The 24,273-nt window shown below is 41.8% G+C and overlaps 1 protein-coding gene and 1 long non-coding RNA gene across 3 annotated transcripts in view; one reads left to right on the forward strand and one right to left on the reverse strand.

Annotated features, from left to right (window-relative positions):
- Nucleotides 1-4,369, reverse strand: LOC141265368 (uncharacterized). Its single transcript, XR_012320078.1, has 3 exons — nt 4,168-4,369; nt 2,672-2,864; nt 1-82 (listed from the first exon to the last, which is right to left on the reverse strand). It is a non-coding gene; the product is annotated as an uncharacterized lncRNA (long non-coding RNA).
- The window catches only part of LOC141265367 (protein MON2 homolog), a 26,212-nt gene continuing 6,251 nt past the window's right edge, over nt 4,313-24,273 (forward strand). For both annotated transcript variants that reach the window (XM_073678376.1, XM_073678375.1), the window contains exons 1-6: nt 4,313-4,666; nt 18,068-18,195; nt 19,707-19,838; nt 20,998-21,127; nt 23,590-23,687; nt 24,142-24,267. In XM_073678376.1, coding sequence (XP_073534477.1) covers nt 18,109-18,195; nt 19,707-19,838; nt 20,998-21,127; nt 23,590-23,687; nt 24,142-24,267 — 573 coding nt within the window. In that variant the 5' untranslated portion in view covers nt 4,313-4,666; nt 18,068-18,108. The remainder of the gene's footprint in view (nt 4,667-18,067; nt 18,196-19,706; nt 19,839-20,997; nt 21,128-23,589; nt 23,688-24,141; nt 24,268-24,273) is intronic.

Genomic DNA, 24,273 nt, shown 5'->3' on the forward strand with positions numbered 1-24,273 from the left:
TATTGCAAGATTCGTTAAAGGGTTGATTGTAGGATTGCTGCTTCCAACACGTGGCGCTATAGAGTTCAAGTCCTCTTCCTCTCTGAAGAGACAATTGCATATTAAATTTCCCAGATTTGTATATGTCAAATTTAAAGCTTTCAACCATGGTGTTTCTATAAATATAACATCAAGAATTTTTTCCCAATTTTTAATATTGGACTTTTTAATGAAATTTAAATTAATAAAATTTATTTTCCAAATTTGGTCATTAGAAGGTTAATTGAGAAGATTACAAATTCCTATTTTCGTAAGGATATAGGAAGTTTAAATTTATTCTTAAAGTTTTTTTAGATTTGGAGTCGGTATATTGTAGTTTGTTTATATTTCTTCAAATGAAATAAATGAGTTATTTATTATCTCCAATAAATTGTTAATTCTAGTTTTTTTACAAATTAGTAAGGAATTTTTTTGAATTGCAATTTCCATTACGGAGATTGGTAGATTTTTTTAATTAATACATTTTGAGGAGTTTTTCAAACAAAGTTAAAATTGTTTCCATGTTATGCTATTTTTACAATGGGGAATTTGGGTGGCGTTAGTGTAAGATCTACTAAACTTGCTAATATTAACAAAGAAAGTGGGTGGTTTTTATTACAAAAAAAAGGAACCAGACAGATAATAAATTCGGCCCGATCCACGGGCAGCATGCATCAGACACTCCCTGTATCATGTCAGCCATATATGTTTAACTGTGAAGCGCTGAGGCATATCAAAGAAAAACATAGTATAATAGCCGTGGACAGGCCCAGGACAAGGTATTTTTGTGCCTTAAGCAGATGAAGCCAGCGGCGTCCCTTCCCTCACCCCCAAGCAAAGGAATGGGACAGAGAGCAAGCTAAAGCATGCGTCAGTTATCAAGTTCTGACAACCACATCCACTAGAATTGTTACCCTTTTCACCAAAAAATTGCCAGCAAAAGTAAAAATAAAAAGTGTACTTTATCGGTGTGACTTAACAGGCAGTGCAATTTCAAAATTAGAGACATTCATCCCTGACATCCTGTATTTTAAATGTCAGCCCCAAGGATAGTCAGGAAAACTAATCTAGCTTAACTATAATGGGGACCATTAATGGTTCAAATTCCTGTACTGATGATATTTCTGGTGAAATGTTCATGTTTTAATGGTTGTTCTGGTGCTGTACTCGCCTACTTCTAATGGTTCTGGTGATGTATTCATCACCAGAACCATGATTAGTACATGAATATAAAAACAAAATAATCATTAGTACATAAACAGAACACCAAAGCCATCAATAGCACATGAATATGACACCAGGTACCATCATCAGTGCATGAATACATCACCAGAAACACTATAATTACTTGACAAGTACCACGCTTAGTACAGCAGTCAATTTTAATGTCAGGTCAGACATTTGTATCAAATGACCCTACAACTTTCAGTATGTTCCTAAAACAATAGATTACTAGAACCACAATCAGTACATGAATACGGAACCAGAACCCCCATCAGTACAAGAATACACTACCAGAAACAGTATAATTACTTGACAAGAACCAAGCTTAGTACAGCAGTCAATTGTAATGTCAGGTCAGCCATTTGTGTCAAATGACCCTACAACTTCCAGTATGTTCCTAAAACAATGTTAAGGAGTTACTGGAAGTTTTGTTACCAGCCATCATCATACTGTAGACTATACAGGAACCACAGTAGTGATGAGACGCAGTCAGAATTACAAATAAACATATACATCCAGGTATCTTATAGGTGACATCTTCTCTGAGTGGTTCTCTTTCTTTTCGCCTCCATTTTGTCCAGACACTTTGATGACTTTTCACAGCTACAGCTCGTCTCTGCAGACTTACATCTTCTCCGGTCTTCTGCAGCACATCCCAACACGGTGCCCCACACATCCTCTCAATATACAATTGAGTGCAGGGAGGGAAAGCCGGACGGGGCACAGGTGGTCAGTGTGCTGAATTTCTATGGTCGGAAGAAGGAGCAGGCAGCCGCAGGCACAGCTATGTCAGTTTCTTCTTTTTTTTTCAACGGGCACCTCCTAAGTGCGTGCCTACCCTGTCTACCACACATCCCAGCTCTCTGCCAGGGAACCACCTTTCCAACTAGTCTCCCAAGTCAGACATAAATAGCTGAAATCATACAGCCAGTGTCAGATACATGCTGCTCATGCATCGGGCAGAATGTATCCACTGTCAGGTTCCCTTTAATGTGGCTCTCAAAGTAAGACTGGTTGGGTATCAGTGCCTTATAGGGTGCGTGTCTCTAGAAGCACAAGTTGGGCACAATGGACGGGCACTACACTGGCATATTTGCAATTTTCTGCATAAAAAAAAAACATGGCGTAAATTACATTCCTACCTGCTCAGCCATGCCATGTAGCCAAACAGTAGTTTGCGACGACATGTATATCACTGCACGTTTGTGAGAAATTTTGCAATAAATTGTGGGTTCCATTTTCATCCACCTTTATGTAAGTGAAAAATTTACAGCTAATAAAAAATTACAGTTTTACCACTGAAATGTTACTTTTCCACAGCCCAATCTTATAAAATTCTGTAATGTAGTTTGTGGGTTAAAAATGCCCACTTAGCCTGTTATCATGTCCCTGTTACAAGTGTCGGTGTCATCGCCAGCGCTATACATACCTCGCGCATGCACGGGGCTTCTTTCCCTCACTGCGTTGATCCCTTTGTAGTCGGATGTAACAGTGACGGCTTCAGAGAAGCCCTCTGCTCATGATCGGAAGTGAAGAAGACTTCTGGGTCTGTTAGGCAGGGTGTTTATTTATGCAGACACAACTGCTGGTGGTTCTGGGGGCACAGGGGACCTGACAGGTTCCTTTTAACAAATTATTAAAATATTATTTTCTCCATTAAAAATTTGGTACTAAAACACCATTTTATTAGAAAAAATTATTTTGTTGTTCAACATCTAAATGTTATGAAGTTCTGAGAAGCACCTGTGGGTTAAAAATGCTCAACAACCCCAGCACAAGAGAGAGTTTACTGTGTTATGGTAAATATTTATACTTTATTATTTTTATTTTAGATTAAATATACATATACATCTAATTGATAATTTTGTATTTTAATATTAGCTTTATAAGTGTTATTTCGTTGTATCTAATACAGAGCTATTTCTGTATGAAGCTTTCCTTTGTTCTGAAACTATAGTTAAACTAGCTATAACCAGTCTAAGGAATTTAGCAGAATACATAATTTACGACTTTGTTTTTCCCAATTTATCTTCCTTTTTAGGTAACGTAATGTAAGCCATTTCCACTTTCCATATCTTTGTGGTTTGTAATAAAACTTGTAACCAGGCATCTGAGTGCAGACAAGTCTGGGACACAGACAGAATTGGTTGTGTTTTTCTTGTCTCCGATCAATCGACTGACTCCCTCATTTGATCAAAACTGGAAAACATGTGAAACCTTATGAGTTTCTCCTAAAACTTTCCATATAGGTTTCTCCATCAACTGCGTTAGCGTGTCATCAGCGCTGGGTATGAAGGGGGCTGGCTGACTGCTCATTTCAATAGCTGAGCAAGTTATTTCTGTCTAGTGTCTATGCATCTGCATGAGAGAGAAGAGGCCAGTTTTATGTATTAAAATGAGCCGGTCAGCCAGCCCCCTTCATACACAGCACTTATTTCCCACAAAAATTGAAGCTGCAGGACCGAAGATAATATCTGAAGAGTAGGACACACTTTTTTCAAAGTATTTTTTGGTTTTACAAGTGTTAAAGGGTGATTCCCCAAATAGTAAGTTATCCGCTCTTTCCATATCCTCCAGAAAATGGGCAAATATGTGGTCACGTGCCCCCCATTCATGGCACTGGAGAAACCTCACAGACTTGTCCCCTAAGGCCGGACAATCCCTTTAAGGCTCTGTTCACACCAACATTCTGACTTTCAACATGAACTAATGGGGGCAGTCAGGGTCCAGCCCGGAGAGCAAATCACGCTGCAATGTTTCATCACCTGTGATGGATCTCAGTACCACACATACAATACAAGCAGATCATCCAATCACGATCATTTCAATCATTCTACAGAATGTGTGGCAGAGCCTCCGTCAGATGCTATATATATATATATATATATATATAGATGTATATACATTATCTAGCACTGCAGATACCTTCGTTTATAAATGACACTAGCAATACTAGAATGGCCATGGCAGAGTGAGTAACAGGAAGACTAGTAGGCAGCCGTCATGTTTCCTAGCCCACGACCACACTCACGAACACTTGTGATTCGAAAAGAGACGCTGACAGGTCTGCGGGAAAGCCACACTGCGCCTGCGCGGCCAGCTTGTGTTTACGGAAGCGGCTGTTATGTGTCAGTGCGGGGAGCAGGGGATTCTGGGAGTCCGGCTGATGGCCGAGCCGAGGGGCTGAAAGCTCTGTGCCCGGCCGGGGACATGTTCTAGGAGCCTGAACCGAAGGGTGGCTGCTGGCTCCGCACCGAGGACAGCTCCTGGGCCGCTTCTCCTCTGTGCTACCAAGTCATAAGCTGGAACCATGTCCTCCTCCACCAGCAGCCCCGAGGCCATCAAGAAGCTCCTGGAGAACATGCAGAGTGACCTGCGGGGTCTGTCCATGGAGTGCAAGAAGAAGTTCCCTCCTGTCAAAGAGGTAACGAGAGCAGAGATCAAGCCCCTCATCACAAGTGTGTGCTTCCTTGCCATTCAGAATCTGTGCTGCCAGTGTGAGCCGGCACCCTGCAGTGATCTGTGTGTATACCATGTCTATATGTGATGTGTGTGTGTGTATACCATGTCTGTATGTGATCTGTGTGTGTATACCATGTCTGTATGTGATCTGTGTGTGTATACCATGTCTGTATGTGATCTGTGTGTGTATACCATGTCTGTATGTGATCTGTGTGTGTATACCATGTCTATATGTGATGTGTGTGTGTGTGTGTATACCATGTCTGTATGTGATCTGTGTGTGTAGACAATGTCTGTATGTGATCTGTGTGTGTAGACAATGTCTGTATGTGATCTGTGTGTGTAGACAATGTCTGTATGTGATCTGTGTGTGTAGACAATGTCTGTATGTGATCTGTGTGTGTAGACAATGTCTGTATGTGATCTGTGTGTGTAGACAATGTCTGTATGTGATCTGTGTGTGTAGACAATGTCTGTATGTGATCTGTGTGTGTAGACAATGTCTGTATGTGATCTGTGTGTGTAGACAATGTCTGTATGTGATCTGTGTGTGTAGACAATGTCTGTATGTGATCTGTGTGTGTAGACAATGTCTGTATGTGATCTGTGTGTGTAGACAATGTCTGTATGTGATCTGTGTGTGTAGACAATGTCTGTATGTGATCTGTGTGTGTAGACAATGTCTGTATGTGATCTGTGTGTGTAGACAATGTCTGTATGTGATCTGTGTGTGTAGACAATGTCTGTATGTGATCTGTGTGTGTAGACAATGTCTGTATGTGATCTGTGTGTGTAGACAATGTCTGTATGTGATCTGTGTGTGTAGACAATGTCTGTATGTGATCTGTGTGTGTAGACAATGTCTGTATGTGATCTGTGTGTGTAGACAATGTCTGTATGTGATCTGTGTGTGTAGACAATGTCTGTATGTGATCTGTGTGTGTAGACAATGTCTGTATGTGATCTGTGTGTGTAGACAATGTCTGTATGTGATCTGTGTGTGTAGACAATGTCTGTATGTGATCTGTGTGTGTAGACAATGTCTGTATGTGATCTGTGTGTGTAGACAATGTCTGTATGTGATCTGTGTGTGTAGACAATGTCTGTATGTGATCTGTGTGTGTAGACAATGTCTGTATGTGATCTGTGTGTGTAGACAATGTCTGTATGTGATCTGTGTGTGTAGACAATGTCTGTATGTGATCTGTGTGTGTATACCATGTCTGTATGTGATCTGTGTGTGTATACCATGTCTGTATGTGATCTGTGTGTGTATACCATGTCTGTATGTGATCTGTGTGTGTATACCATGTCTGTATGTGATCTGTGTGTGTATACCATGTCTGTATGTGATCTGTGTGTGTATACCATGTCTGTATGTGATCTGTGTGTGTATACCATGTCTGTATGTGATCTGTGTGTGTATACCATGTCTGTATGTGATCTGTGTGTGTATACCATGTCTGTATGTGATCTATGTGTATATACGATGTCTGTATGTGATCTGTGTGTGTATACCATGTCTGTATGTGATCTGTGTGTGTATACCATGTCTGTATGTGATCTGTGTGTGTATACCATGTCTGTATGTGATCTGTGTGTGTATACCATGTCTGTATGTGATCTGTGTGTGTATACCATGTCTGTATGTGATCTGTGTGTGTATACCATGTCTGTATGTGATCTGTGTGTGTATACCATGTCTGTATGTGATCTGTGTGTGTATACCATGTCTGTATGTGATCTGTGTGTGTATACCATGTCTGTATGTGATCTATGTGTATATACGATGTCTGTATGTGATCTGTGTGTATACATAGACATCGTATACACACACAGATCACATATAGACATTGTATACACACAGATCACATATAGACATTGTATACACACAGATCACATAATGTCTATATGTGATCTGTGTGTGTAGACAATGTCTATATGTGATCTGTGTGTGTGTGTGTGTAGACAATGTCTATATGTGGTGTGTGTGTGTAGACAATGTCTATATGTGATCTGTGTGTGTGTGTAGACAATGTCTATATGTGATCTGTGTGTAGACAATGTCTATATGTGATCTGTGTGTGTGTGTAGACAATGTCTATATGTGATCTGTGTGTGTGTGTAGACAATGTCTATATGTGATCTGTGTGTGTGTGTAGACAATGTCTATATGTGATCTGTGTGTGTGTGTAGACAATGTCTATATGTGATCTGTGTGTGTGTGTAGACAATGTCTATATGTGATCTATGTGTATATACCATGTCTATATGTGATCTGTGTATATACGATGTCTGTATGTGATCTGTGTGTGTATACGATGTCTGATTGTGATCTATGTGTGTATACCATGTCTGTATGTGATCTGTGTGTATACCATGTCTGTATGTGATCTGTGTGTATACCATGTCTGTATGTGATCTGTGTGTGTATACCATGTCTGTATGTGATCTGTATGTGTATACCATGTCTGTATGTGATCTGTGTGTGTATACCATGTCTGTATGTGATCTGTGTGTGTATACCATGTCTGTATGTGATCTGTGTGTGTATACCATGTCTGTATGTGATCTGTGTGTGTATACCATGTCTGTATGTGATCTGTGTGTGTATACCATGTCTGTATGTGATCTGTGTGTGTATACCATGTCTGTATGTGATCTGTGTGTGTATACCATGTCTGTATGTGATCTGTGTGTGTATACCATGTCTGTATGTGATCTGTGTGTGTATACCATGTCTGTATGTGATCTATGTGTGTATACCATGTCTGTATGTGATCTGTGTGTATACATAGACATCGTATACACACACAGATCACATATAGACATTGTATACACACAGATCACATATAGACATTGTATACACACAGATCACATAATGTCTATATGTGATCTGTGTGTGTAGACAATGTCTATATGTGATCTGTGTGTGTGTGTGTGTAGACAATGTCTATATGTGGTGTGTGTGTGTAGACAATGTCTATATGTGATCTGTGTGTGTGTGTAGACAATGTCTATATGTGATCTGTGTGTAGACAATGTCTATATGTGATCTGTGTGTGTGTGTAGACAATGTCTATATGTGATCTGTGTGTGTGTGTAGACAATGTCTATATGTGATCTGTGTGTGTGTGTAGACAATGTCTATATGTGATCTGTGTGTGTGTGTAGACAATGTCTATATGTGATCTGTGTGTGTGTGTAGACAATGTCTATATGTGATCTATGTGTATATACCATGTCTATATGTGATCTGTGTATATACGATGTCTGTATGTGATCTGTGTATATACGATGTCTGTATGTGATCTGTGTGTGTATACGATGTCTGATTGTGATCTATGTGTATATACCATGTCTGTATGTGATCTGTGTGTATACCATGTCTGTATGTGATCTGTGTGTGTATACCATGTCTGTATGTGATCTGTGTGTGTATACCATGTCTGTATGTGATCTGTGTGTGTATACCATGTCTGTATGTGATCTGTGTGTGTATACCATGTCTGTATGTGATCTGTGTGTGTATACCATGTCTGTATGTGATCTGTGTGTGTATACCATGTCTGTATGTGATCTGTGTGTGTATACCATGTCTGTATGTGATCTATGTGTGTATACCATGTCTGTATGTGATCTATGTGTATATACGATGTCTGTATGTGATCTGTGTGTATACATAGACATCGTATACACACACAGATCACATATAGACATTGTATACACACAGATCACATATAGACATTGTATACACACAGATCACATAATGTCTATATGTAATCTGTGTGTGTAGACAATGTCTATATGTGATCTGTGTGTGTGTGTAGACAATGTCTATATGTGGTGTGTGTGTGTAGACAATGTCTATATGTGATCTGTGTGTGTGTGTAGACAATGTCTATATGTGATCTGTGTGTGTGTGTAGACAATGTCTATATGTGATCTGTGTGTAGACAATGTCTATATGTGATCTGTGTGTGTGTGTAGACAATGTCTATATGTGATCTGTGTGTGTGTGTAGACAATGTCTATATGTGATCTGTGTGTGTAGACAATGTCTATATGTGATCTATGTGTATATACCATGTCTATATGTGATCTGTGTATATACGATGTCTGTATGTGATCTGTGTATATACGATGTCTGTATGTGATCTGTGTGTGTATACGATGTCTGATTGTGATCTATGTGTATATACCATGTCTGTATGTGATCTGTGTGTATACCATGTCTATATGTGATCTGTGTGTATACATAGACATCGTATACACACACAGATCACATATAGACATTGTATACACACAGATCACATATAGACATTGTATACACACAGATCACATAATGTCTATATGTGATCTGTGTGTGTAGACAATGTCTATATGTGATCTGTGTGTGTAGACAATGTCTATATGTGATCTGTGTGTGTGTGTAGACAATGTCTATATGTGATCTGTGTGTGTGTGTAGACAATGTCTATATGTGATCTATATGCATACCGTGACTGGGGCGTGAGGGGGGCCATGCATATCAGAATGAGGGCTACCATACATACCAGGATAGGGATGAGGGGTGCCATGCATACCAGGATAGGGGATGAGGGGTGCCATGCATACCAGGATTGAAGATGCGGGGTGCCATGCATACCAGGATTGAAGATGCGGGGTGCCATGCATACCAGAATTGAAGATGCGGGGTGCCATGCATACCAGGATTGGGGATGCGGCGTGCCATGCATACCAGGATTGGGGATGCGGCGTGCCATGCATACCAGGATTGGGGATGCGGCGTGCCATGCATACTAGGATTGGGGATGCGGCGTGCCATGCATACTAGGATTGAAGATGCGGGGTGCCATGCATACTAGGATTGAAGATGCGGGGTGCCATGCATACCAGGATTGAAGATGCGGGGTGCCATGCATACCAGAATTGAAGATGCGGGGTGCCATGCATACCAGGATTGGGGATGCGGCGTGCCATGCATACCAGGATTGGGGATGCGGCGTGCCATGCATACTAGGATTGGGGATGCGGCGTGCCATGCATACTAGGATTGGGGATGCGGCGTGCCATGCATACCAGGATTGGGGATGCGGGGTGCTATGCATACCAGGATTGGGGATTAGGGGTGCCATGCATACCAGGATGAGGGTACCATACATACCAGGATAGGAATGAGGAATGCCATGCATGCCAGGATTGGGGCGTGAGGAATGCCATGCATACCAGGATTGGGGCTTGAGGGGTGCCATGCATACCAGGATTGGGGCTGAGAACAGCACATAACAGGATGGAGGCAGCACAAATACCAGCATGGGAGACCATATACCAATAAAATTGCTCGCCACCCGGGCGTAGAACAGGCTCAATAGGTAGTCAATATATCATCGGCCGGGGTCCCTCACCCAGCACCCCTGCCGATCAGCTGTTATCGGTGCCGGCGGCCACCGGCCGGATGTCCTTACCTGTGGTGCTTGGCCGTCCACCTGTAGTGGCCACCGCAGGGTACTGCACATCCGCCTCCCATTGAATTAGAGGCAGATGTGCAGTAACAAGCGCCGGCCACTACAACTTGACGGCCAAGCACTGCAGGTAAGCACTTCCTGCCGGCGGTCACCGACACTGATAGCAGCTGATCGGCAGGGGTGCCGGGTGCGGGACCCCGGCCGATGATACATTGATGCCCTATCCTACGGATAGGGCATCAGTGTAAAAGTAGTGGACACCTCCTTTAAGAGGAAATTATTGTAAAATAATATTAGGGAATTGCATTTGAAGCATTTTCTTAATGTACATTCTACATAGTTACATACGTTGAAAAAAGATTTAGGACTTTAAAGTTCAAACTATCTTCTAGTAATAGAAAATGTCTAACTTTGATTATTTATAACTCACAATGTCATGTTTTGTTAACCGCTTCCCGACCGCCCACTGTAGATAAACGTCGGCGCTGCCTGGGCTCTGTGCAGCGCGGACGTTTAAAAACGGTGGGTGGTCTCGCAGTGCTCAGGACCCCCAGGGTCCTGCAAGCGCTGTGAGAGCGGTGCAGAGCGTTAGCTCTGACAGGGAACATCATCGGGACCTGATTAGATCAGGTCCCAGTGATGTTAACCCTTTGCTGTCTTCTATATGCCGCGATCTATAGTGATCGCGGCATATAGAAGACAGCAGGAGGAGAGGGGGTCGTCCACTTACCTCTCCGACGACCCCTTGATTCCTTTCAGGACCTGGCGTTGCTATGGCAGCTGGAGGTCACATGACCGCCTCCAGCTCTGCCATATATGGTGTCCTTCCTGTCTGGCTTCAGCCTGTAGCTGATGCCAGACAGGAGACTGTGAAACAGTCAGTGAAGATCTCATATAATGTAATACATGTCTATTACATTACATGAGATCAGGGATCAGAAAAATAAAAATTAATGTCCCATACAGGGACTAAGTAAAAATGTAAAAAAAAATGTTTTGAAACTGTTAAAAAAAAAATACAAAATAAATAAAAATAAATAAATAAAATATTAAACCGATAAATCCATATATTTATGCAAAAATAAAAAAAGTACACATATTTGGTATTGCCGCGTCCGAAACAACCCGAGGTATAAAACTGTCACACTAATTAACTCCTTATGTGTACACCGTAATAAAAATAAATAAAAAACGGAGCAAAAAACTATGCTTTTTCCTCATATCGCCAAACAAAAAGTGGAAAAAAATGCGATCAAAAAGCAAAATGGAAATAGAAATGGTACCGCTGAAAACGTCATCTTGTTCCGCAAAAATCAAGCCGCTATACAGCTCCATCAGCCAAAAAATAAAAAAGTTATACCTCTCAGAATAAAGCAATGCAAAAAAAATATTTTTTCTATAAAATTGTTTTATTGTGTAAAAGCGCCAAAACATAAAAAAAATACTGTAAGTGTAGTATCGCTGTAAACGTACTGACCCGAAGAATAACGCTGCCTGATCACTTTTACCACACGCAGAACGGCATAAAAAAAAACCTCAATAAACAATTCCTGAATTGTTTGTTTTTGTTAATTTTACCTCCCAAAAAACGGAATATTAAGCGATCAAAAAATGTCACGTACCCACAAATGGTACCAATAAAAATGTCAACTCGTCCCGCAAAAAACAAGCCATCACATGACTCTGTCGGCCAAAATATGGAAAAATTATAGCTCTCAAAATATGGCGATGCAAAAACTAGATTTTGCAAAAAAAAGCGTCTGTTAGTGTGTGACAGCTGTCAATCATAAAAACCCGATATAAATCTGGTATCTCTGTAATCGCACCGACCCGAAGAATAAAGTAATATATCACACTAGGAACGGCGTAAAAAATAAATAAAACCAATTCTTCACCTGCTACTGATTTGTTTATTATGTCTCCCAACGATCGCAGTAAGGCTCTGCTCACATTTATCCTGCGCTCTGCGCTGAGCACTTACCCCAGAGTTTCCGTGTAAATCTCTGAAATACGTGATTCAGACGGAACCCATGACGGAAGATTCCCTGTAATGAGGCAGATATAGGCCACTGTGGATGCCGTCTGGCCTGTGATCCCACGGTGTCATTTGTTTTAGGCGTGCATAAAAGTGCGGTTGGCCACAGTTTTGTGCACTTCTGAAAAAAAGGACACCGCTAAACAGAGGCCAGACGGAGTACAGAGTAGCTCTGCTGCCTCATTACAGTGAATGGATCCCGCAGGGGTTTCATCTGAATTACATCACTTGGAAAATTAGATGGAAACCCCGATGTAAGTGCTCAGCCTAGAGCGCCGGATAAATGTTACGTAAAATGTTCCCAATAAAAGCTTCAACTCAGTCCTCAAAAAAAGCTAGTCCCCACTCAGGTCCGTCATCTGTTAAAAATATAAGGGACTTCCAAGTTACTGGTAGCAGAAAGGCTCTGGAAAAGCGAAATGGCCCTTGCCCCCCAAAAGAAATTCAAAAAATGTTGTGCTCCCAAATCCAAATGCCTATTCTACAATAATTTGTTCTCCAATTGTCAAATAGCACTCCGTCCCCCCCAGATCTCGCCATATGGCTGAGCGGTACGATACAGCCACATATGGGGTATTGCCACTTTTAGAAGAAATTGTGTGACACATTTCGGCACCATTTTTACCCATTGCCCTGTGTGAAAATGTAAAATCTGAGGGTAAAACATTTTTTTGTGGTAAAAATATAATTATGCTTTTTTCACTGCCCAATGGTATAAATTTAAAAATTAAAAAATACTCACTACTTCCCTAGATGAATTCCTTGAGAGGTGTAGTTTACAAAATGGTGTCACTTGTGGGGGGTTTCCACTGTTTAGGCCCATCAGGGGCTCCCCAAATGCAACATGGCGTCCGCTAATTATTCAAACAAATTTTACATTCAAAAAGTCAAATGGCGCTCCTTCCCTTCCGAGCCCTGCCGTGCGCCCAAACAGTGGTTTGCCTCCACATATGGGGTATCGGCGTGTTCAGGAGAAATTGCACAACAAATTTCATGGTGCAATTTATCCTATTACCCTTATGATAATGCAAAATTAAGGGATGAAAAACGTTTTTGTGGGAAAAATGTGAAAATTTTATTTTTACAGCTCAATATTATAAACTTCTGTGAAGCAGCTGGGGGTTCAAGGTGCTCACCACACATCTAGATATGTTCCATAAGGGGTCTAGTTTCCAAAATGGTGTCACTTGTGGGGGGTTTCCACTGTTTAGTCACATCAGGAGCTCTCCAAACGCAACATGGTGTCTGCTAATTATTCAGACAAATTTTACATTCAAAAAGTCTAATGGCGCTCCTTCCTTTCCGAGCCCTGCCGTGCGCCCAAACAGTGGTTTTCACTCACATATGGGGTATCAGCACGCTCAAGAGAAATTGCACAAAAAATTTTGGGGTCCATTTTTTCCTGTTACCCCTGTGAAAATAAAAAAAATTGGGTCTAAAGTAACATTTTTGTGAAAAAAGTTAAATGTTAATTTTTTTCTTCCACATTCCAAAAATTCCTGTGAAGCACCTGAAGGGTTAATAAAGTTCTTCAATGTGGTTTTGAGCACCTTGAGGGGTGCAGTTTTTAGAACGGTGTCACTTTTGGGTATTTTCTGTCATAAAGACCCCTCAAAGTGACTTCAAATATGATGTCCCTAAAAAAATGTTTTTGTAAATTTTGTTGGAAAAATGAGAAATCACTGGTCAACTTTTAACCCTTATAGCTCCCTAACAAAAAAAAATTTTGGTTCCAAAATTGTGCTGATGTAAAGTAGACATGTGGGAAATGTTATTTATTAAGTATTTTGTGTGACATATCTCTCTGATTTAAGGGCATGAAAATTCAAAGTTTGAAAATTGCAAAATTTTCAAAATTTTCGCCAAATTTCCAATTTTTTCACAAATAAACGCATGTGATATCAAAGAAATTTTACCACTATCATGAAGTACAATATGTCACGAAAAAACAATCTCAGAATCAGGGGAATACGTTGAAGCGTTCCAGAGTAATTACTTCATAAAGTGACAGTGGTCAGAATTGAAAAAATTGGCCCGGTCACGAAGGCAAAAACAGGCTCTGGTGCGAAGTGGTTAAAGTATGCAGACCTTTTTTTAATTCTGCTATAGTGTCTGCCATTACTACCTCTTGTGGTCGTCATTCCACAGTCTGACTGCTCTAACTGTAAAGAACCCTTTCCTATTTACCTGGCAGAATTAGTCATCAGAAGCACATAACCTGGAAATATGCAGTGATTATACACTACGCATTATAAAAGTGTTTAATGTGCTACTTACTACCATGTTTTAGCTAAGATACAAGACATACTTGTAAGGAGAGATGATAAAGTTAATGGGGGATGACATAAATGTATTGAGGAACTCTATATAACATAAAAAGGGAAGAATGGCCGGCACATCTATTCTTAGCTGTATTGTAACTACTCTTTTAAAAATGGTTACAGCCGTTATAGGGTTTTTTCACCCCATAGGAAACTTTCAGCAAGTAGTACGGCTTCCGGAATAGCGGAGTGTGCAGTACATACAATGTTAGGATTCGGCTCTGCTTGCCGGTTGGAGCTGTTGTCACCTCACTGCAGAAATGTGAATTGCGCTAAATTGTGGTCATATTCTGACTAAATTGTCATTGAGAGAAGATGATGAGAATCTATTCAGCGTGTAACTGCAACTGTGGAAATCCCATACTTACAGTTACATAATAAAGCGATGGAAAGCCGCTTTAACAGCTGCAGTCGGCCGGTGTAAATGCACCTTTCTCCTGCTCAGGATCATTGTTGAAGTCAGGATCTAGTAAAGATAACAGCCCATAGTCTGCAATGTTTACTGACAATGAAATGACGTGGGAATGTGCACACGATAAGTATTTGCTGCAGACATTTCTGCACCAATAACATGTCTCTTGGCAGGAAAATTGCCTTGATATTGCTGCGTTTAAGAGATTTTTTCCCGTTCTTTAGAAAGTGTGAAAAACGCAAAAATACTGAAAGAATAAGACGCTGCAGACATGAAACTGCTTCAAATCTGCAAGGGAAAATAAGCTGCTTTTCCATGAGATTTCAGACATCTCTTTCACTTTTCTGGTACTATCAAAAATAGAGTTTTTGGGATCATGGAGCTCTGTATTACAAATATGTCCATCCCTCCAGTTGAAAGAAATTAACATTTTCATGGAGGGAAAATTTATATTTTACATTATGTCAATTCAGTTTTGTCTGTCAACAATAAAGTGAAGTTTGCGGCAATTTTTATTTAAAAAATGCGATGAAAATATTTCCCATTCACCACTCACTGGGTGGGCCTGTGTGCTCCCAAATGCCAGGGCTGAGTTTCCGTTCCAGTCCGGCCCTGTATATGTATACAATGTCTATATTTGTTCTGTGTGTGTGCAATGTGATCTATATGTGATCTCTGTGTGCGACGCAGCACATGTGTCATGTGATCTATGTGTGCGACTTAGTACGTGTGTGTTGTGATCTGTATATACAATGTGATCTGTGTGTGTGTGACATGGTCCATGTATGTGATATGATATATGTATTAGGAAAAACGATGATCCAGCTCCACAGACTTCAATAGTAATAACAAATGTCTTTTATTTGGAATTTTTTAAAAATATTCAGATGGCGATAATGTAACTCCAGCTGGTAGAAGAACGATACTAGAAGGGCAATACAGGGGCACCAAGGAGGGGTGCGCTACCAGACAATGTGGTCTATATGTGATCTATGAGTGCGACGCAGTCCATCTGTGTGATTGTGATCTACAGGTGCTTCTCACCATAGGCGAATTATAATGAGGGCAATCTGGGCTATCGCCCATGGCCCGAGGCTCCGGAGGGGCCCATGGCCAGATTGCCCTCATTATAATGTTTTGTGCACTGCTGTAATCAAATATCCGGGGCCTTCTTGGCCTGAGCACCGGATCTCCTGTGACTCCGGTGCTGACCAGAGGAGGGCTGCGCCGGTCCCCAACCAACTGTTGAGGGGCCTGCTGTCTTATCAGCCACCGGCCGAAACTGTACTTCTACACGCTGCTGTGCCACGCCGACGGCATCATGGTATAGCAGACGCAGCAGCGTGACACACTATGCTTTGCGCGGTCGTGTCTGCGAGCCTCCATGTTACGGAGCGCGGGAGACTTGAATAACATGATCCCAACCAGGAGTGTGGGCTGGACCGGACCTGAACAGAGGCAAGCTGCTCAGCAGGTGAGCGCTATGTGTCTGGATGCTCCAATCAAGGGATGTAAAAGCTGGGATAATGTATTTGTATGTATCTGAGGTTGTATATATGTGAATATATCTATGTATGTTGAATTGTGTGTATGTATTTGTAGATGTATATGTGTGTGTGTCTATATGTATATATGACACACACACACACACACACACACACACACACACACACACACACACACACACACACACACACAATGCAGAATTGTAAGTAAGCTGAGCAGGGATGGTGAGTGTCATGCATGTGTGACAGTGTCTGTGTGTATATCTATGTATGTGTGATATGTCTGTTTATATGTATTTTTGTGTACATCTTCAAATCTGCTTGTCCGTATGTGTCTTTGTATATGTTTGTGTGTGCACATTTTTGCGACCCGTAATGTGCAACTCTGCATGTGTATCCATGACTGTGTGTGACTGCATGTGCATGACTGTATGGGTGCGCGTGACTGTGTGTGACTGCGTGTGTGTACAAGATTGCATGTGCATGCCTGCTGGTGTCTGCATGTGTATGTGACTGCATGCGCATGCCTGCTGTTGCCTGACTGCGTGTGTGTACAAGACTGCGTGTATGTGTACTGTATCTAGGGAGCTATGTGCAGCCTCATACTGGATATAGGGAGCTACGTGCGGTCTCATACTGGATATAGGAAGCTACGTGTGGCCTCTTACTGTATCTTGGGGGCTACGTGCGGCCTCGTACTGTATCTAGGGGGCTACGTGCGGCCTCGTACTGTATCTAGGGGGCTACGTGCGGCCTCGTACTGTATCTAGGGGGCTATATAGGGGATGTTCACATACTTAATTGTGCTCAATATTAAGTCATATAAATAATGTAAAATTGGTGATGTGTGCAATACTTATTTTAACCGCTGTGTATATATATTCCTTAACAATGGGAAAGATTTATTAGGCTAAATAGCTAAACTTGTAAGTGGCTCTGTCACCAAATTTCACTATACAAACTGAATACATTAGTACATGGATCTGTGAGACCTGATAAGACTGGCATATTAGGTTTGAAAATCCATGTCCTAATTGTTGTATAATCATCATACTGAAATGAGCATTTTATGAGGCCAGCTGAAAGGTGAGCGGTCATTAGTCCTAATGTATTCAGTCTCCACCTGCCCAGTCTGACTGACAGCTGAAGCTTGTGCTGAGCATTGTGAGATCTCAGCAGTAGGAGGGACACTGAGGAGCTGTTTTTCAGTCTAGGTGGGTAGAAAATTAGTGAAACTTACAGAAAGGATTATAATAGCCATTCTGATGTGGATTCTCAAAGTGAATACATTATCCTTATTAGATCTGAGAGATATGTAGTAATGATTGCAGTTTGTATTGTGAAATCTGATGACAGATCAGCTGTTAATTTAACCAAAAACTGTCGTTCAGGCCTTGGATACTGTATCTAGTCTTGGGCTACAGGGCTAAAAATCTGGGTTTTATCTCTGGTGCTAGGAACGCATTGTGAACCAAGCCTAACTTATAGGAGGAGAAGAAATAGAACAGATTATAAATCCTGAATATGATGAGAAAAGACTGTTTTGTTAGTATTATTATCACTTGTACATTGGCTGCAAAAAATGTCAATATTATCTTCCTTTTTTCTTATTATTCCTGAAGCATTGAAAGAGAACAGTTCAGAAGTAGTCCAACCTTTCCTTATGGGTTGTGGAACAAAAGAACCGAAAATCACTCAGCTTTGTCTTGCTGCCATCCAGAGGCTAATGTCACATGAAGTGGTGTCAGAGGTAAGGGGATTAGACTATTGGAGTCCTTTCCTTCACCATAAGTCTATGTCTGTCATACAGTGTATTAACCCGTCAGCATTAGTAGGACGTATTATTGGTGTATTCATTTTGTACACAGTTGTTGGTTTTTCTATTTATTTGTGTGTCTTATGCAATTCAGTTTACTTTGTGTGAAAAGGCTGATTTATAATACCTTGATGTTAACACAATATATATGTAACGCCAATATCACTAGCGTCATTAAAGTGCTTTAGGAAGCACTACACAGAGACAAACTAGGGAAGTAATTAGCTCCTGTGTTCAGTGGTGTCCTGTTTCCGGACCTGCAGGGGTGAGGACTGTGCAGCTGTGACCTGCAGGGGTGAGGACTGTGCAGCTGTGACCTGCAGGGGTGAGGACTGTGCAGCTGTGACCTGCAGGGGTGAGGACTGTGCAGCTGTGACCTGCAGGGGTGAGGACTGTGCAGCTGTGACCTGCAGGGGTGAGGACTGTGCAGCTGTGACCTGCAGGGGTGAGGACTGTGCAGCTGTGACCTGCAGGGGTGAGGACTGTGCAGCTGTGACCTGCAGGGGTGAGGACTGTGCAGCTGTGACCTGCAGGGGTGAGGACTGTGCAGCTGTGACCTGCAGGGGTGAGGACTGTGCAGCTGTGACCTGCAGGGGTGAGGACTGTGCAGCTGTGACCTGCAGGGGTGAGGACTGTGCAGCTGTGACCTGCAGGGGTGAGGACTGTGCAGCTGTGACCTGCAGGGGTGAGGACTGTGCAGCTGTGACCTGCAGGGGTGAGGACTGTGCAGCTGTGACCTGCAGGGGTGAGGACTGTGCAGCTGTGACCTGCAGGGGTGAGGACTGTGCAGCTGTGACCTGCAGGGGTGAGGACTGTGCAGCTGTGACCTGCAGGGGTGAGGACTGTGCAGCTGTGACCTGCAGGGGTGAGGACTGTGCAGCTGTGACCTGCAGGGGTGAGGACTGTGCAGCTGTGACCTGCAGGGGTGAGGACTGTGCAGCTGTGACCTGCAGGGGTGAGGACTGTGCAGCTGTGACCTGCAGGGGTGAGGACTGTGCAGCTGTGACCTGCAGGGGTGAGGACTGTGCAGCTGTGACCTGCAGGGGTGAGGACTGTGCAGCTGTGACCTGCAGGGGTGAGGACTGTGCAGCTGTGACCTGCAGGGGTGAGGACTGTGCAGCTGTGACCTGCAGGGGTGAGGACTGTGCAGCTGTGATCTGCAGGGGTGAGGACTGTGCAGCTGTGACCTGCAGGGGTGAGGACTGTGCAGCTGTGACCTGCAGGGGTGAGGACTGTGCAGCTGTGACCTGCAGGGGTGAGGACTGTGCAGCTGTGACCTGCAGGGGTGAGGACTGTGCAGCTGTGACCTGCAGGGGTGAGGACTGTGCAGCTGTAGTGATGTGCAGGTTCACCTTCCTCTCCTGCCATGTCCTGTTCACACCCCTTAATCCATACAGCATTTTAATACATTTCTCTTTTAAAGCTCTGTTCTTTTGTTTCCAAAGGCTGCTGCTGGTAATATCATCAATATGCTATGGCAGCTGATGGAAAATGGACTGGAAGAATTAAAGCTTCTACAGACCGTTTTGGTGCTTCTAACAACTTACACGGTGGTTCACGATGATGCTTTATCAAAGGTAAGTGTGCTGTACAAATTGATTTATGCTATCCTGTACATTTATTTTATGTATTTATTCAATTATATATTTATTAATGCCTATAAATTACGGAAATATAGTTGCAAAAAAGATTTATCAGCACTGTTCTCTTTATGAGCAGCAGAGATTCTGATAATAAAGCGGAGCACCAACATTATGTATGGTGAATGTGATAGCAATGTGGCAGTGCCGTCACAAACAGAGGTTTTTATAGAAAAGATGAAATGGGGATATTCTACTTTCACGTTCCGGCCACCCATTCGTGACCCGTTCCGTCTGAACCTGAAAGTCTGGATTTGAACATGCCTCCGACACAGAATTGTTCAGCGTTTTATCCAGAAAACTCGGGACAATTTGTTTCTCGTGTGTTATGCTAATGCAATCTGTTTTTTTACAGCAGCAGCGATTAATCACTTATAAAACCATTTACAGTTTCCTACTTTACAGAAATTAATTGTAAAAATTGAATTATATACTGTGGCTACGTATGACATCCAATTTCATTTTATTTATTTATTTATTTTTTTAACGTACCCATAGACTTAAATGGGTAAGTGTCATCTGATTTACGGAAGAAACTAGTGCATGCTGCGTTTTTTTTTTTGTTTTTGTTTTTTTTAGCAGACCGAAAATATAGTGGTGTGAACTAGCCCTTAGTCTCAGGGAGGCACTTTGTACTCCAGCTGGCATCTTTTGCAGCAGCATACCTCTTTTTTTGGGCAGGCACAATCGCATGGTAGATTACACCTTTGTGTCCAGTTAAAGGGTCATTCACTACCGGAATGGAGTCCAGACGGAGTAAAAAGTGACTGCTTTTTGAAGTTTTTCAGAGCTCTTACTACTGAAGCCATGATGTGCGTTTTCTTGAGATTTGCCAAAGGTCCATTGTTGCCATTGGATGTGATTTAGGGATAAATGTCCCTGCGGGCAGCATCGATTGGCCTCAGTGGTCACTATTGTCATACATTTGAAACCTAGAGGTTTAGGGCACCCAAGAAACCTGAAGGAAAGTGACCAGAATAGAAAAGTTTATGATTTTTATATTTTGGACACCTGCAATCTTCTTTTAAGGCTTAGTGGTAGTCTTTTTCCCTCTTTCTTGCAATTAATATGATTTCTTCATCGATATATTTTGCAGGCAATCGTTCTCTGCTTCAGACTGCACTTCACAAAAGACAACATAACGAACAACACGGCTGCAGCGACGGTGCGGCAGGTAGTCACCGTGGTGTTTGAGAGGATGGTAGCTGAAGATGAAAGGCACAAAGGTAAACCTGGGCTATACGTATTGATCCGGTACATGCTTCATAGCATTTATCCCTGCTAGATGAGTTCCTAATATGCTGTACATTTATACTACATACGGATGTGTTTTTCTTTGTAAAGGTGTCCTGATCTTCAGTTTTCCGTCAAGTTTTGGGTCCTGGGAGCTCAACTTCACAAAAGAGAATTTACTATGTAAGCTCGTCATTAGTGCTGCATGTGAAGGGGGCTGGCTGACTGGGTCAGTATAGCTGCAAAGCCAACCCCATTCTCATTCACAGCTGTTGCATAGACAAAGAAAGGGTCTGGCTTGGCTATTAAATGAACCAGGTTTCCATTCTCCTTCCCACATAGCACTGATGATGTGCTGACACAAAATTATTTTCCGGTGTCCAGAACAAACCAGAAGTTTTTCTGCTGGAACCGAGCTAATATGTGAAATTTGAGACATCTTCGAACTAATACTGTATGAGAAAGTTATATTTATATAAATGCACCTAAAGGTAATGTTTTTGAAGTGGACAGACCCTTTAATGAATCTAACCATATTGGCCAGTATTTTTTGGCCAGGGTTTACGCTGGTCCCAATGGATTCTCTCACTCTCCCTATCTAAAAATTGTGGCCGCTAAAGAGAATATGTCACCAGGTTTTTAACATCTGATCAAAATATGGAGACAGAGACCCTGATTCCAGAAATGTGCCTCACTTACTGGGCTGCTTGCTGTAGTTTTCAAAAGTTCTTGTTTTATCAGTTGGAGATTATCACTAGCTGGCTAGTAAATCGTCTGCCAGGTAGTCCTCCATATTCATGAGTTCTGTATGACCTTGACCCCAGTAACCTGTCAATCAGTGGTGTGGACGGAGTTATGCTGAGCTAAATCAGCAGCAGATTAATCAGTGATTTTATCAAACTGCAGCAAGCAGCCCAGTATGTGACACATCACTGGAATCAGCCTCTACATCATGCTGCTTGAAATGGAGTTGCAAAAACCTGGTGACTGATTCTTACATACCGTAGTCTAAATGTTCAATGGAAAATTATATTGTGGTACCATGTTAGTCAGAAAAAGTAAATACTTTTATGCCCAAAGATGACAAAAGTATTGTCGGAGTGCTACCTTTATTGGCTAACCAGAACAAAATATATATTTACAAGCTTTCAGAGCATTGGGGCTCCTTCAGGCAGGTTCAGGCATAAAAGAGTTTACATCCATTGTAGTCCAAATGTAAATCAATACCATGAAGGTTTTCTCAAAGGGATTGTTCCTCAATTACATGTCACGTTTCTCTGCTAGATCATACAAAACAATTCTTTTGCTTAGAACTATTATTTTTTTTTAAGAGCCCATCTTTATATATCAGTGTTACATACTTGTTATGGCACCCTTGGATCTCTCGTGATTCCCTGTCAGAACATCCACCTAATGTATCAAGCAGTCATGGACACGTTTGGCCACTCGATCAGTCTTTCTTGTGTACGGAAGGCAGATTGATTCTTGCTATTGTGCAGGCCAGCCAATAAGAAACTGAACACGGTAAGAAGCACTGGACACATCAAGAGAACATTGTGAGGAAAATCAAAAGAACCAGGGGGTGCCATAGCAAGTATGTGACAGCAGTTTCTAGAGGGAACATTTCTGCTTGTGGAGAGTGGCATGCATGACATGCCTATGTAAGGAGACTTATAGGCCATGCGTTGCTCTTCTAGGAAATTATATATGCAAGAGGACTTGAACTCTAGTGCCACCTATTGGAAGTAGCAAATCTAAAAGTTAATATTGACCCTTAAACAACCCTTGCTACATGACTTACCATAAAAGACAAACCAAAATCTCAATATGCAGACATTTGTTGCACTGAGGAGGGGCAACACTCCGAAACATGTGTCTGCAAATTGAGATTCTGGTTCTTTTATCCTAAGTCATATGACAAGGCTCGTTTAAGGGTCGATAATGACTTTTAGGATTGCTATTTCCAATAGGTAGCGCTAGAGTTCTAGTCCTCTACTTCTCTGAAGAGGCAATTTGCATGGCATGGGGTATTTTTTTATATTATTCTGATTGTAAAATGGGCATGTTTTGTCTGATTAATCAGAGATCCCCTTCAATATTTAGAAATGTAATGAAAATAAAATTGTAGGAAGCAGAAGTGAAAAGCCCTTCTTGGACTTTTCTTTTGGCTGACCTTACTGTTTACTTGAGTCAATACATGAATGTCTCCTCACCAAGGGGCAAGCCAAGGTTAACTATCCACTAATGGATCTACAAATATATGGCAGTTTATTTGAGGATTGTGCGACTGTGTTCATTCCTATGTGTCATGTGATGTATTAGTTGGTTCTCTTTAATACTATCCAGATGCTACTTTGCCTGTTAATATTTTTTAAAAAATGGGGTCATTCCAGTAAAACATCAATGCTTAATAGATATCTTGGAACATTAAAATCTATCACTTTATGATATGCAGATGTTGTGGAACCGCCCGTGCCTGTCACTGGGAACAGTAATCGGAGATCTGTCAGCACTTTGAAGCCATGTGCTAAAGATGCGTATATGCTCTTTCAGGTAATCCTTCTAGTCATGTAGATGTAAGTCACACAAGCATATATTCTGTTATCCCAGAGAATCGGTTTAATAGTGTGCCCAAAATATTCTCCATCTCCTCCATTCTGTTAGTCTGTGATAATTGGACTGCACTTAGATGTCATCCAAGTGCAGTCCAATGTTTTCTGCGCACTCATTAACTTGCATGGCTGAGTGCGATCCGAATATTGGATCAAACTCAGCATGCTGTGATTTTTCTCCTCAGTCCAGCTCTATTCAAGGAAAAAATCAGACGTGCACAACCTCATAGACTAACATTGGTCAGAGTGCGATCTGATGTTTTGACTAATAGTATGGTCATCTACACGAGCCCTAAAGATGAGTGGTGCAGCTTTCAACGGTGTTTCCTAGAGTTTTGCTTTATTGATTATTGTTATTTAATAATCCTATTAATGGTTTCCCCTGACTTCCTTAGGATTTGTGTCAGCTGGTTAATGCTGATGCTCCCTACTGGCTGGTAGGAATGACAGAAATGACAAGGACGTTTGGCTTGGAACTTCTGGAATCGGTCCTTAATGACTTTCCACAAGTTTTCTTGCAGGTAATT

Source organism: Phyllobates terribilis, unplaced genomic scaffold (assembly GCF_046119375.1).
Source record: "Phyllobates terribilis strain yellow unplaced genomic scaffold, ASM4611937v1 Scaffold_4__5_contigs__length_816908805, whole genome shotgun sequence".
Taxonomy (NCBI): Eukaryota; Metazoa; Chordata; class Amphibia; order Anura; family Dendrobatidae; genus Phyllobates; species Phyllobates terribilis.